This window comes from Apostichopus japonicus, chromosome 17 (assembly GCF_037975245.1).
Source record: "Apostichopus japonicus isolate 1M-3 chromosome 17, ASM3797524v1, whole genome shotgun sequence".
Classification (NCBI taxonomy): Eukaryota; Metazoa; Echinodermata; class Holothuroidea; order Aspidochirotida; family Stichopodidae; genus Apostichopus; species Apostichopus japonicus.
In genome coordinates, this window is record NC_092577.1 from 24,700,289 (window position 1) to 24,716,232 (window position 15,944).

At 38.6% G+C, this 15,944-nt stretch overlaps 1 protein-coding gene and 1 long non-coding RNA gene across 2 annotated transcripts; one reads left to right on the top strand and one right to left on the bottom strand.

Moving 5' to 3' along the window:
• The first annotated feature begins 5,650 nt into the window (after nucleotides 1–5,650).
• Nucleotides 5,651–11,523, top strand: LOC139984870 (uncharacterized). Its single transcript, XM_071998985.1, has 9 exons — nucleotides 5,651–6,394; nucleotides 7,040–7,161; nucleotides 7,640–7,809; nucleotides 7,944–8,182; nucleotides 8,622–8,727; nucleotides 9,376–9,623; nucleotides 9,858–10,028; nucleotides 10,219–10,344; nucleotides 10,718–11,523. The coding sequence occupies exons 1-9, from the start codon at nucleotides 6,158–6,160 to the stop codon at nucleotides 11,084–11,086; spliced, it is 1,788 nt and encodes a 595-aa protein (XP_071855086.1). The 5' UTR covers nucleotides 5,651–6,157; the 3' UTR covers nucleotides 11,087–11,523.
• Nucleotides 11,116–13,101, bottom strand: LOC139984871 (uncharacterized). Its single transcript, XR_011799212.1, has 2 exons — nucleotides 11,811–13,101; nucleotides 11,116–11,717 (listed from the first exon to the last, which is right to left on the bottom strand). It is a non-coding gene; the product is annotated as an uncharacterized lncRNA (long non-coding RNA).
• Between the last annotated feature and the right edge of the window lie 2,843 nt (nucleotides 13,102–15,944).

A 15,944-nucleotide genomic window follows, 5' to 3' on the forward strand; every position in this document is an offset into this window, starting at 1 on the left:
GATGTGGCCGCTTTCTAGTCACTTCGCCCCACAACCATTTCGCCCAACTGCCATTTCGCCCAACCAGCCTGGTCATTTCGCCCAACCAGCCTGGTCATTTCGCCCAACCAGCATGGTCATTTCGCCCAACCATCATAGTCATTTCGCCCAACCAGCATGGTCATTTCGCCCAACCGTGTTGGTCATTTCGCCCAACCTTTTTTTTACTAATATTCAGTCAGAATAATATTACTTTTTCTATTCCACTAGTTCAATTTGATTTATTTGGGGTTAGGTTACTTCGTAATAGGTAAATAAAAAAGTGAGGTCCGCTCGATATCGATCGGAGTCTGAGCAGTTATTTCGGGTATAATGGGAGGATTACACTACTTTAGGCCTTTACGCATACAATGGAAGTTATATTATTATACAAACACAGGGGAATCGGTCTTCATAAAAACCTATCAAACCTAACCCCTAAATCACTGATCCATCCTACTGACTAACAAGTCCCGAAAGTTTCCTTATTAAATTGAAAAAAAATTATAAAACCCGTCCGTAATATTGAATTACTATATTTAATCAATATAACCACTTTATCAATGTAACCACATATGTAATCACATATGTAATCAATTTAACCACGACTTCAAGTTTCCTTAATACTCGGTTCGTATCCAGTAACGTTAACAATTCCCGAACGTTTACTATATCAAACCTAACCCCTAAAACACTGATCCATCCTCAAGATTCCTTAATATTCGGTTCGCATCCTGTAACGTTAAAAATTCCCGAACGTTTCCTTACTAAAGTTATACAAAGTAAAGACTTCACGTTTCCTAAATATTCCTTAATATTCGAACGTTTACTATCAAACCTAACCCCTAACACACTGATCAATCCTTAAGTTTCCTTAATATTCGGTTCGTATCCTGTAACGTTAATAATTCCCGAACGCCTCCTTTTGAAATATCATATTTAATCAAGGTTGGGCGAAATGACCAGACTGGTTGGGCGAAATGACCAGGCTGGTTGGGCGAAATGACCAGGCTGGTTGGGCGAAATGGTAAGGTTGGGCGAAATGGCAGTTGGGCGAAATGGTTGTTGGGCGAAGTGTCCTGCTTCCATGTGGCCGAGTGGATATAAAGGCTGTGGCATTTGAAGCAATGAGGCTTAGCAATCTGGAGGTTTGGGGTTGGCCGGGTCCAGTGGGGCAGGAGCCGGGGCACGGGGGGAAAGTGCCCCCATCCCACTTTTTTTCCAAAAAGCAAAATGTGCCCTACTGGCAAATAAAATGTCCCCTTTTGATGAAGAACTGTCTTTTGGATTCTTAAGCCTTTGCTAATTTTAATATATTATTTCAATTATCATTTCTTTTTGTAGCACAGTTAACAATAAACAATCTCAATAAATAAAACATCATGTTTGCAGCTCATTCTACTAGCATATTATTCTATACTAAACCTGGTCTGTCAGCTTAATCCTTTTATGTTGCGGTGTGTATCGGTTTTTATAGCATAACGAGTGGCGGTTGTGGAATGAGAAAGTGCCCCTCTGATATGTGGACTCCCCACTATTTGGAAGCTTCCTACCACCTGGCCGGGTCATAGTAAGGTGGGTTCTCATCCAAGAGCAAGAATACAGTTTTCCCATATTAAATGACTTTCTAAATGAAAAAATTCCATAATTGAGCTAAAAATGTTTAATTGGAAGCCACTCAACGTGTAAGTTGTAATCTATAAGCCCTTACGGGCTTCTCCCACATTCGTGGTCGCTTATATGGCGGGCCATCAGTCTGAAAACGTGGGGAATCGACATATACCGATTTAAATCGACATATACCAATTTCCTTCGACTTATACCATGCAGTTTCTAGCAGCTTAAATTGACTTCTACCGATTTAAATCGACATATACCAGTTTAATTCGACATATACCAATTTAAATCGATGATGAGTAAAACAAATCGATGATATGTCAAATTAAATCGGTATATGTCATTTAAATCGACATATACCAATTTAATTCGACTTATACAAGTTTAAATCCACATATACCGGTTATAATCGACATATACCTATTTAAATCGATGATATGTAAAATAAATCGATAGAAGTCAATTTCATTGGACTTATACCAGTTTCTAGCAACTCAAATTGACATATACCTATTTAAATCGATATATCATCGATTTAGCTAATTAACATATTCCGAATCCCGATTTCGGTGATGATTAATATCGGTGGAGGTACATCACGTGCAGTCACCTGACAAGGCGCGCGAAATCGATGATATGTCGATTTCATTAGGTAGAAGCCGAATTAAATTGGTATATGCCGATTTAATATGACATATACCGGATTTAATTTGAAACAGTGAATAAATAGGTGTCGTCTCCATTTTGTCGGAAAATTACACCAACAGAATATGAAAAATGTCAATAGGTATATGAGAGCGCAATAAAATAGTCAATAATCGCGAATAAGTAATAAGTAGTGCTGAAAAGGGCGCCAGCAGTCCATTTGAGTCCGTCAGGGGGGGGGCATCCGCCCCCTGACTGTATAGATGGACGCTCCGTCACCAAGTAAGGGGATGTTTGAGAACTGGCTGAAATGAGGCAAGTCATTGGCCTAAGACGAAGTTGTGTTACGCTTACCGGTACTCACACTCACTGCTTCCACTTTTCACGGGGCGTGAAGACGCGGTTGGGGTGACAATGTGGTCTATAGCCAGGGGACGGGCCGAGGGTCCCCCAGCATTTACTAAAATTATTACACCTATATAGTATACGTGTGCATCGGACAGATCGACAAATAGGCATTGAAAAATGGGCAGATGCACGTTTCGGAGCCTTGGTAAATATTGGGGGGGCTTATCACGCATTTTCCCCCTCAACTTTTTCATTGGGGGGGCTGAGCCCCCCAAGCCCCCCCCCGGTTCCGCCGCCACTGGCCATTATGTGAAACTGTATAATAACTTGACAAATCGTCTTTCAAAGATATGAGACCCAGGCTTTGCTTGGCGACTATGTTGATCAAAGCAGATGGGGGTTATTAAGCCAGCAGGCCAACAGAAGAGAGAAATTTGCAAGTTGACATTTTCATATTTTTTTCAAGAATTTGTGGAGCTCCCCATAGGCTACCAAGTATGGCATGTTCTCTGAAAAACATATCTCTCCCTCTACCCCTTCTTCACCCTATATGTGCGTAAAATGCATTTAACAGTTGTTATACCGTTGATATCAAATAGAGGGCGCCCTCTATTATAGCCTATTAAACCAGAAAATTGAAGCCTTCTTCATAATTGGTTATATGATGACCAAAACAGGGCATATTTGAAACCTGATGTTTTCTATACAGTGTTCAAAATTGTAAATAGCCTCATTTGGATAAAGTTTGGAAACCATTTACACGTGGCTAAATGTAGGACTTAAAGTTTTCTTCCATTACATATCATACTTAAGAGGGTAACATATTCATGCAAGTAAACAAACTATCTGTCTGAGTTACATGGAAGCAAAATTCACTGAAGAAACAGGTCATGTATTTATTAAAGACCTAGAAAAGTAAGGCAAAGTGCATGCACGAAAGTATTTTTGCAGCAGATAAATGTCATAAACAATGGCATATACCAACTGTCAAGATCCACAAGAAGAATTCAGAGCTTGAACCACTACAACCATTAACACATTCATCCCCTCACACACCCATTAGAAAATGCGCCCTTTAAAGAACCATTTTGCGTTTTGTCGCCGTTTTGCACGTTTTGATATGGTCATCGGGTTGTTTAAATATATGAATCACAAAACAGCATTCTTATTAAGATATTAGCCAAGTTTTCCCAACGAGAAAAACAAATGTGAAAATTGTAAATTTTGCCACTTTTGTGCCACTTGAAGTAAGATTTGAATAAATAAGCTTGTAATCAGTGGCGTAGGAAGGTACTTTTGAGTGGGGAGGGGGCCTGAAGACTGATGGCCGGCCTGGGGGGTCTAAGGGGAGGGGGTGTCCCCCTCCCCTTTGGATTTTTTTTGCATTTCCAGGTGGCCTCAGATGCAATTTGGTGCAATATAGCACACTACAACACCCACTCCATTTTGTAAACTTAATTTTGTATTTTCACCTGGCCTTAGATGCAATTTGGTGCTCCAAATGAGACTTTTTTCTCATTTGGAAATGAAAAAGGGGTTTTTTGACTTGCGAAGCGGGGGGCGGAATGATACTTCCGCCCCTCCACATTTTTCACGGGGGGAGGGGGCTGGCGCCCCCAGCCCCCCGGTTCCTACGCCCTTGCTTGTAATGTCTGTCGTTATGGCATCGTGGAGTCAGTTAGGTTGAGAAAAATCATAGAAAAGGACGCAAACTTTGCGTCCTTTTTTGAAAGCTGCTTTAGTACCACAAGAGTTTATCTGCCTCTGGCATTTCAATAGTGGTAGATTACGGGAATATTGAGCCGTGCAAGTGACTTTTCCAAGCTCGGCTCCTTTAATAGTCATGCAAATTAATTACGTAACACACATGCTAATGCAGACTAATAACCTTGAAAGGTGCAGAAGTGACCGGTGGCGAGAAATGAACGACAGTCGTACTAAAGATTTTCAAATCCACCCTTCCCTACTTTGGTATATATAGCCCATTAGTACTATATTGCAGCTGCCTGACTGTGTTGATTAGCTAATTTGAATAACTGAGTTTGTAACAGTTCGGTACCCCCTTCTGCCAGTCCATTCCTCCCATGGTCAAGTAAGCTAGCATTCACAAATCACAACTGTCACTCGTAGCATATGAATGAGTGACCATTTCCCCTTTAAAAGACTAAGCTATATGTGTAATGTAGGGCAGTTGCTCTACACCACGGTACAACCTCTCACGGCTACTTTTTCTAAAGAAAAGTCACCCGGGAAAGAACCTGGGCACGAAAAAATAAACAAACAACGCACCGACTAATCCGCTCTCAATCTTAGCCCCCTTGTGCATCGAGACTGTGACTAGTAATTGGTATTATGTTATCTATGTGTATAGTATATGATAACGTAACGAGTGCCTATACAATTACTCAACCAGCTATACAGCCCAATTGTTCTGTCTGGTGCAGTCAGGCATGACTAAACACTTCAAAGAGTGGCCGCTCTTTCATGTTGTAGCATCCCTTCGACTTGCGGTGATTTTTTACTAAGGTAGTAGTGCATATCCGGTCGATATAATAATAACAAAGTTGTCTTCTCAAAGACGAGGGGCTCAGTCGTAATTTTACCACCATAAACTAGGCACAAGCTTGTACACAAGTACCACTACGCTATCGTGTAATGGAGTAGTACTGTAGGCTAGTACAAAGTGCTAGAGGTAGTAGTTACGCGATGGATCGTTTCATACTTTTCATAGCCGGTCTAAGTACATGATACGGCAGTGTAAGTTGTAACACTAACAGTCAGGCTACAAGTTTGTTGATTCATGATGAATGACTCTTTAGAAACAATAATCGACGGCTACTCAACAGATTCGGAAGAAAGCGATTTGTTTACAAATGGAGTGGAACATAACTTGAGCACACAAACAATAATTGATGGTTATTCATCAGACTCAGGTCAGTCCGATTAAGACAGCACAGTTACAGGTAACACTAGTAGGAAGGAAAGTGGGTTAGCATTGGGACTACATGGAGAAACAACATGTGAACTTCATCTGTACTTATCAGAATCAGACTCGGATTCTGAAGATGAGGGTTGTACAAATACATTTTTACCACAACAAGCACCTCAGCTTCTGCAAAGTAGTACTATTAATTTGCCAAGTCGGAAAAGGAAGTTGTATGACGCACAGAGGATGGCATCAAAATTCGACCCGGGTCCAATGCTTAAAGAGAAATGTTGTCACAACAATTGCATGAGTACCTTGTCAGTTAATGACCTTTCTTCATGTCATAAGGAGATGTTGACCAGAAATGAGTCTTTACAAAAACAGTATATTTTGTCAGAACTAAGTAAACATACCACCTTAATAAGATGAAGCAACAATATTAGGCCTACATTGTTTCACAAGTTTGTTGTAGGTGGGAAACTTGTTTGTGAACAAGCATGGTGTATAGCCCACAGTGTAAGCAAGTGGAGATTCCAAGATTGCTTAAAAAGATACAAAGCTGGAAAATTGACATTGCAACATCTGAATAAAGGGAAGAGAAGAATGTGCCACAGAACCATCAAGTCATTGGCATGGATGAGTGACTTATTTAAGAGAATGGGTGATTACATGCCCCATAAGACATTGGTGCACCTTCCTCACACTTGGACAAAAAGGCTGGTATATGAAAGAATGACGAGGGAACTAGTGACGCAAAATGAACTTCCTGGAGGATTCATATCCTATGAGCATTTTACTCGCATATGGCAGGAAAAGCTACCACAGTTCACCATTCCTAATGTGAGTATGATTTTTGTAGTGTATGATGGTACTTGATGCTATGGACATATTATTTCTCGAAACAATTAAAATGCAGCAGATTGCTCTGTTCTTGAGGATTGTTTGATATTATAACATGAAGACATTAAAATAATTAATAAATTCTTCAAGTCTTGACAGTTAACCAGGCTAGTTAAGTTTCCCTAATTTTGCACATCCCCACTTACTGTATACATGTTATACATACGCATAAACTAGCCATTGAAGGACAAAATATTTTCCTTAACTGGTATTATTTTACATAAAATTTACATGCAATTTATAAGTGGCACAGAAAAACTTGACAAAGATTTGTTAGTTGCAACAGATCCAGCTCAGTATCGCTGTTTCTTTGCAAATGGTGATCATGCCAAGGTAGGGTACACGTGAAGGTCAGGTTTGCTACTATTTATGTAGATAAGCTGTGCTCAGGAAACCTATTAACTGTGGGACATAGTACAAGTACATTTGGTAAACAGTGCACTAGTGTATGATTTATTATGTATTTTTCATTAATCAGAAAATTTAACATGCAGCTGAGTTTGTCAAGTAGTATGTAAAATCATTGCATATCTGATATTATAAAGTGAACCTCATGGTTACATTTGTTTTAAACATTTCTCTCAGTCTACAGATTTCTCCAAGTGCACCACTTGCACACAACTTCAGGAAGCCTATGAGAAGTCCTCCAGTGAAGACCAAAGGCAAAAAATTTCTGGGTTAAAGGCATCCCATGATAAATTTGTAGAGTAAGTTCTTTTTAACAGTATTTTTTTTTTTTCTGGCGCTTAATTCATAAATATTGTTGAAAATTGTTGCCGTCATCTAAAAGGGGTTGCTTACATAAATGGAGCAGCATCAGTATTAAGAGGGATTTGACCCATAGTAGTGCCTAGCTCGATTTCCATATCCTCTAGTCTGGCAAAATATGGTCTAAATATGTGTTTTTCTCAGTGATTTAGAACTGCTTATTTTTGTGAATTGAGTCATGTTTCTAGTCAATGCTGGATTTTTCCTTGCAAATTATGTGTGCATGCCTGTTACATGAACTGCTCATGCTGGGATTGGACTTTTGTACCAAGGTCTATGATTTAACCAATGTAAGAACTATGGCCTCTTGTGAGCAGCATAGAGGTTTCATAACAGCTCTGTAAGGAGCAAATTCGGCATCCTTTGTAATTTTCTACCAGTCTTACTTGGTTTCCATCCTTTTATGCTTCTGCACAGAGCTGAGAGAAGAGCTTATCATCTAGCTCGTGAGAGGGCCAGACGGGAACCACATGAGATGACTTGCATGATCATTGATGGGATGGACCAAAGCAAGACAGATATCCCACATCTCATCGTGAAGGACAAGGATAGTGCTAGTTTGGCACGACTACCAGTGCATTTCACAGGTAAATGAGAGACAACAGAATCATAGTCTCTTTACTTGAACTCCTGTCATGTTTTCAGATTTTGCATTGTGTGATGTAGAAAATGAAAGGTTGAAATTTGATGTATTAAAATGCTAATATTTTAATTGTTACAGGTGTTCTTCTACACACATCAACAGCTGAAGGAAAAATGCCATTTGTTTTTCATGATGTGAAGCACATTCCCCATGATAGCAACCTCACCATATACTGTTTGACGGAAGCTTTGAAGGCAGCACAAGATTACCTGGGCAAAGTGCTATTTTTACAAATGGACAACTGTTTTAGAGAAAACAAAAATAAGTTTGTCTTGTCCTTTGCAGCCCTCCTTGTGGAAAGAGACATCTTTGAAGAGGTAAGCTACAGCATCCAAATTCCTGATAAATTCTTGGACATTGGCTCAGAGCCAGGAGTGGCCATGGGTTGTTGTTGTTGCTGAGATGGGAAGCTTGATGGGTGTAGATGGGGGAGGCAAATTGTTAACTTTAATGCATAAATACAATATGGTTACAAATCCTTTGGTTATATTGCTGAAAGCAGTCATATAACCTATGCAGTCAAGTTGCTGTGTTTATATATGGGTATGTCATGCCCAAGTATGTAAACATTATATCCCAAGATATGTAGCAATAGTATATTTACTATCTTAATGTATCACATTGAATGAAACAGCCAATTAGTGGTTATTTAGTTTGTTGCACACCCTTACTAAAAGGTTGGTCAAGTTCTTAAAAATACAAGCATAATGATCTTTGTGTTCCTGCAATAGTAACAATTATGTTTTCTACTTGCAGGTTTATATTCATTTTCTCCCTGTTGGACATACACACGAAGACGTGGATCAGATGTTTTCCTGCGTGGCACGTCATTTGAATCATACCAATGTGTATACACTGGAAGGTGAGTTCTTTTCTTTGAAGATTGTTTGGTGAATGGTTAATTTTTTCTTCAAGGAAAAAGCAAAATTATGTGAAATTATCTGCTTTGACATGTTTAAATCTCAAATTTTCATTTTCATTGCTCAATATAGCCAGCAGCATACTAATCTGGTGGTAGGTTGGCACTGATTCCTTTTACTAATAACACATAATAACTTCAAAGGTTAGCACAAGAAAACATTATTTTGCACCAAAGTGGAATAGACAACCATTTCTTCAAGTGCAAGGGGCTTCACTTTCTCTTGCCCCATACCCCATTGACCTCCACCCACTTGCAAATTAGGAAAAATAATGATAGCTTCACTAAATAATAAGAATTACCCAGTTTGAAGCTTAAAGATAGCATGTGCACCTTAAATAACAAATAAATGTTTGAGGGCACCCCCTCCCTTATGACCCCTCCCTGTAATGGCATCCGTCTTGCAGGGGGAAAAGTAAGGATATTCAATGTACGTGCCAAATATTCAGTGGTTTATCTATACAAGGACTTTTGGCAAATTGATAAAGTAGTGATTTTGAATGACAACCACAAATGCTTTATTGTTCATATTTTCAAAATAATTGTGTTTTTACATACAGAAATAAACAGTACATTTACTTATGTTAACAGACTTGGAAATTGAGACAGCTAAGAGCTTCACCCCACACATTGACGTTCGTGCTGTGACTGCCATCCCAAATGTGAAATCTGTGCTGGATAAGCATTTGTATGGACATTTTGCAAACCACAGCAAACCTCACTGGTTTCGTTTTAGAAAGGTCCAGCAAAGGTGTTACATGCACTATAAAAAATGGGAGTCCAGTCAGTGGAAACCAGAAGAGTGTGAAGAACTTCCTCATGGACTTCTTTGTCTGAAGGTACAGTAATTGCTTCCTACTTACTACAAAATGGCACATTTGTAGATCTTAATGGTCTGGACAGCAACATTAACACTTCAGTTCAAATTCTAAGACTTTTTTTTTTACCTACATTTTCATCCTTATAGAAGATAACAGTTACTAGATCTATTCAAAGTGTCAAGTTAACTTGATTGTTATGCTTAGAAGTTAATGAGTGATGGTTTAGCAACTTTTATCTAAATTCTGACACAGGATGTTCCAGACCTATCACAATCTATGGAGTGGGTAGAACCCAATTTAGACAAATTAGATCTTCCCAAGTTGGTGAAGGAGCTGCCGAAGAACTATTGCCACAGACTACCACCTTCAGCAGAAGAATGGTGGGTGAACTTCATGGCTAATGTGTCTTCAACCTATGATCAGGTATGTAATAACTGTCCAAAAGTATTGCCTAAGTATGCTTATAAAGCATAAATTAGGTGATACATTGATACACAGGTGTGGTGTAGGAGAAATGGTTGTGAAAACCATCTACCCAATAAGAACTTCATTCCATAATAATGAACCCATATATTGTAGTATTAAATTAAATTTGCTCGTTTATTCTCTGCAGCTTCCATTGACTCAACCATGGAACCTGTCTGCCCTGCTGAAGACCTTTGGGCAAGACAGAGTCACACCAACTGAAAGTTCAGCTTTTGACGCTATAATAAGCAACGTGGATGCCAGCTGCCCTGAAGTGAGTACTTTGGATTATTCAAGCAGATTTATTGTCCAATTTTACCATACATATTCTCAAAAGTAGATCTGAAAATAAGTTTGGCATTTCAATGTTTAAAAACCATTTATGAAACTGGGTTGGGGTTGGGGGTTAGGGCTTCAACTTCCAACAAGGGAATTATTGATCAATGCCATGTATATTTATGAGGGGCATGGACTTTTTCTCTTTTTACTGTAAGGCATCCTTAAAAATTACCCTATGAATGGAATCAATGAACAGCAGCAAGCTGGAATAATGAACGTTTAGTTTGTCTGTTCTACTAACTATAGTACATATAGCAGTTCAGGTTTACTAAGTAACAGTAGTGTAATTTTTTTCTTCTACCTTCTAGATTTTTATAGGGGACCAAGGTAGGCCACATAAAAGAGTGGCACTGATGGACAGCTATGCCTCTGTTGAAAGTGGAGTTTTGGTGGCTGTCCACTGTGAGGAAAAGGAAGGTAGGCCTTTCATTGGTGAGGTCATTGAGAGAAATGATGAGAATGTCCTTGTACAGTGGATGAAAGGGAGCTACTCTGGAGCATGGCAATTCTGGGTAGCTGGTACAAGCAAACAGCCCTCACCATACACATCTTGTTTACCTGTCTCTTCACTTATTTTATGGGATTTCACTTTGACCAAGGGGAGGAAACTGAAGAAATTGACAGTAGAGACATTGAAAGCCAGTTATAGAGAGCTAGATGCAGGGACTGCATCATAAACGAGGGCAAATGTATAGTACAATAGGCGTAGTATTAAAATGTTATATATCTATGAAGGGTTTACCAGCGAACCTCTCATAGCCCACTAGTGTTATAACTGGAGTGTATTTTTTGCACAGTTTACTATTAAAATGTTATATATCTATGAAGGGTTTACCAGCGAACCTCTCATAGCCCACTAGTGTTATAACTGGAGTGTATTTTTTGTACAGTTTACTATTAAAATGTTATATATCTATGAAGGGTTTACCAGCGAACCTCTCATAGCCCACTAGTGTTTTAACTGGAGTATATTTTTTGTACAATTTATTATTAAAATGTTATATATCTATGAAGGGTTTACCAGCGAACCTCTCATAGCCCACTAGTGTTTTAACTGGAGTGTATTTTTTGTACAATTTACTATTAAAATGTTATATATCTATGAAGGGTTTACCAGCGAACCTCTCATAGCCCACTAGTGTTATAACTGGAGTGTATTTTTTGTACAGTTTACTATTAAAATGTTATATATCTATGAAGGGTTTACCAGCGAACCTCTCATAGCCCACTAGTGTTTTAACTGGAGTGTATTTTTTGTACAATTTACTATTAAAATGTTATATATCTATGAAGGGTTTACCAGCGAACCTCTCATAGCCCACAAGTATTATAACTGGAGTGTATTTTTTGTACAATTTACTATTAAAATGTTATATATCTATGAAGGGTTTACCAGCGAACCTCTCATAGCCCACTAGTGTTTTAACTGGAGTATATTTTTTGTACAATTTATTATTAAAATGTTATATATCTATGAAGGGTTTACCAGCGAATCTCTCATAGCCCACAAGTATTATAACTGGAGTGTATTTTTTGTACAGTTTACTATTAAAATGTTATATATCTATGAAGGGTTTACCAGCGAACCTCTCATAGCCCACTAGTGTTTTAACTGGAGTGTATTTTTTGTACAATTTATTATTAAAATGTTATATATCTATGAAGGGTTTACCAGCGAACCTCTCATAGCCCACTAGTGTTTTAACTGGAGTATATTTTTTGTACAATTTATTATTAAAATGTTATATATCTATGAAGGGTTTACCAGCGAATCTCTCATAGCCCACAAGTATTATAACTGGAGTGTATTTTTTGTACAGTTTACTATTAAAATGTTATATATCTATGAAGGGTTTACCAGCGAACCTCTCATAGCCCACTAGTGTTTTAACTGGAGTGTATTTTTTGTACAGTTTACTATTAAAATGTTATATATCTATGAAGGGTTTACCAGCGAACCTCTCATAGCCCACTAGTGTTTTAACTGGAGTGTATTTTTTGTACAGTTTACTATTAAAATGTTATATATCTATGAAGGGTTTACCAGCGAACCTCTCATAGCCCACTAGTGTTTTAACTGGAGTGTATTTTTTGTACAGTTTACTATTAAAATGTTATATATCTATGAAGGGTTTACCAGCGAACCTCTCATAGCCCACTAGTGTTTACTAGATTACAATTTTGTATATTCATTTCCATTGGCGCATAAATAATATAATTTTTTTCCTGTGAAAATGCTGAATTGTTCATTGCTGTAAATAAATATTTACTTTGTAAACACAAAACATTTGTCATGATTTTTATTTCAAGTATTTTCAGATTTTCGTTCAAGGGACAAATTTTTCCAACAGTCTTCATATTTATATTGTATTATCTCATTATCTTTATTTGGTGTTTATAAGAGACAATTTATTCAGGTTTTTGATGAAATTCGCTAGTGAATTGGAGTAGAGTACACTGAAATGCTGGTTAGTACATTAAAATTAACTTTGCCAAAACCGTCTTAGCTGACATTTCTTTTTCTTTTTTAAATATTTGAAATTTAGAATCTTCCCTTATCTTCCGGAAATGTTGTATTTGTTTTCAGAAAAAGTTCAGATGACCAATTTTTCAATATTATCTTGTGTAGGTGATTTTCATTAAAATATCAGAAAATGCTTAAATGCAATAAATTGGAAGTATTTGCAACCACGTTGAAGGCATCTCCTTGTTAAAGCATTGTATTATCGGCGTATAGTCTTCCGATGAGCGTAACTTAGGGTGGAAAGAAATCAGTGAGAGCAGGCAGTAATAATATAAACTTACATATATATATTTTCAAATCTCTTATTGAACGAATTATCAGCCCCCTGGTTACATCCTGCCCTACCCTTCTTCACCTCACACACTCCGCTCTATAGGGTTAAAAGAAATCAGCGAGAGCAGGCAGTAATGAAATTTACGTATATTAATGAATTTTTTTTTAAATCTCATTTAGGACAAATTATTAGGTCCCCCTGGTAACATCATTTCCCCCCCCCCCATTCTCCCCTTTCCTTCCTCACAATCACCGCTTCTCTTACACCTAATATATCAGATATCCTCGCAAAGCGTGATGATGTAGGTCCCTCATTTATCTAATGCATGGGAGGACCTCGAAACTTTCTTCCTTATCCGCATATTCCAAGCTTTCTCCAATAAAAGAGTTATAGTACTACCTATTACCCATATTTTTAAAAATAACCTTCCTCCTCATAAAACGTGATGATCTATGTCTCTCATTAATCTAAAGCATGGATGAACTACCATCTTTAAGCATATTACAAAGTTTTTTCCACAAAAGAGCTACAGAACCTACTACACACAAATTATGTTAATGTCACTAAACGGCATCCGTAGGGACATCGTTTTTTGGTCCGCATTTAACTTTCCATCATATCTTTAATCTGCTTTGTCTCGCTGAGATATAAAAAAATAAATTTTCCGTACGTTTTCACGGTAGGCCCCACTGTTCAAGGTCAATGCACGACTATAACATTAGGTCCACTAAGTGCGGATATTGGTCTCCATTTGCCACTATTGCAGTAAACCCAAACGAGCAACGTATCTACGGTGTCTCTTAAAAGAATATTATTAACAAATTGGAAAACAATTTTGAGTCTCTTTAGTGTCATTTGAAAAGTATTTCTGATAACATTACGTACAGAATTTTTTTATATGAGAAAGCTACATATGAGGAACATGACAATGACCGTGATAAAACCAATTTCAAGATTACTAGCGATCAATTCGCTCAATTTGTTTAAAAAAATGGTTGAAAATGATATGAATTCCTCCTCATTCTTTTTATTTCAGCATGTTGAACGCTTGCGATGACATGTCCTTACGAATCATTGCAGACGCTCACCCAATCCGTTCAAAAATACCGCCCCTCTCCTCCCTTCTCCTCCCTTCTCTTCCTACACTGAGTCCCAGCAGTGGCGGAGCGTCAATACAGTCAGGGGCGGATGCCCCCCCCCCCTAACGGACTCAAATGGACTGCTGGCGCCCTTTTCAGCTATTTATCACTTTTTTACTGATTCGCGATTATTGACTTTTTTATGGCGCTCTCATCTAACTATTGACATTTGTCACATTTTTGTCGGCGATGACACCTATTTATTCTTCGTTTATCTGCAAATAAGCAAGGCCCGGAAAGGGTCATTTCCGGCAATATAGGGAGTATCTTTACTGAAAATATTTTTGTACGCTCTGCGCCAACCTTTGGTGGCGTTCCGCTTAGATAAAGTCGAAAGCGTCCATACAGACCATTGTCACCCCCTCTGACCAATACCCCTAGCTCCGCCACGAAAACAGGACTGACTTTCCATGTGTTATTGGTAGGAAATTGCAGGAATTATTGGAATCCTCAATGAAAACTATACGTAGATAGTCTTGTTTGGGTGGGGATTGACTTGTGTAGGTGTTAGACAAAAATGTAGATATGCTTTCTTTATTCTTGTGGAAAGCCGCTTTCACTTTGATATCAGATAAACCTGTGGTACATGCAGCGACCTAGCCAGGATTGTTTCAGTGGAGGGGGTGGGCGCTTGGAGGGGGGGGGCTTCAGCAATTCCTGGGAGGGCGTCTTGTTACTACCTGAGTGGAGTGCCACCATGGGTTGGCGCTCAGCGTACGGGAAATTTTCAGCTATAAAGACCTCCTAGATCGTTGGAAATGACACTTCCCAGGCCTTGTAAGCTGCTGTAAAGTTTCAAAACCACCTTTATTTTGAGATCCCCATGTCTTGATATGGTCATCAAATAGTTTAGAGAACAGAAGAAAAAAGACAATCTGGTAAGTTGCTTTGAAATATCATGACATATCTCGGCCTATGCGCTATGTCACGTCAGGGTTTTCAGCAACTATACCCTACTGCCGGTCCGCGGTCGAAGAGTCCTTCATGAGTGGTCATCATGGAGATTCGATACCATGCAGACCAATGAATGATATATTTTTCGCACATGTCATTTTTTCGACACCCAAAATCCCAGTGGGAGGGCGACTTAGGGGCGACAAGCTTTCATGGGGCTGTCGCCCCACCCCCCCCCCCCCCGTGGCTACGCCACTGGGTACATGGTGCCGAAGCACATATCTTCAAAGTACTGTCTCCAACTTTCAATTGTTTGAAGCTACTATGCGACCAGAAAGAAGTACTGAAGATGAAGTTGCAGATCTGAAAGGACCAGTAATTTTACTAGGAAACCTTTCGACCACACCTTTCAAGTAGGATAGGATTACACAGTATTTGAATTCTTCATCGATCGGCTTAAATTCTTAGCTTTATTCGTTGTATATCCATCTCTAGATAACACATCCCAGGTTCTACAAGGCTTTGAATTAAGTTAGATGAAACTCTATAGACCAATCTTGCACGGTTTAAAAAAATGGGTCCTTACATAGTTGGCATGATTCAAATTCATCCAGTGCAAATTCATCCAGATGCAAATTCATCAATATTGGTCGAGAACTTGCTAGAACATTCAGTAGGTATATTCAAATTTACACAGTTGGCAA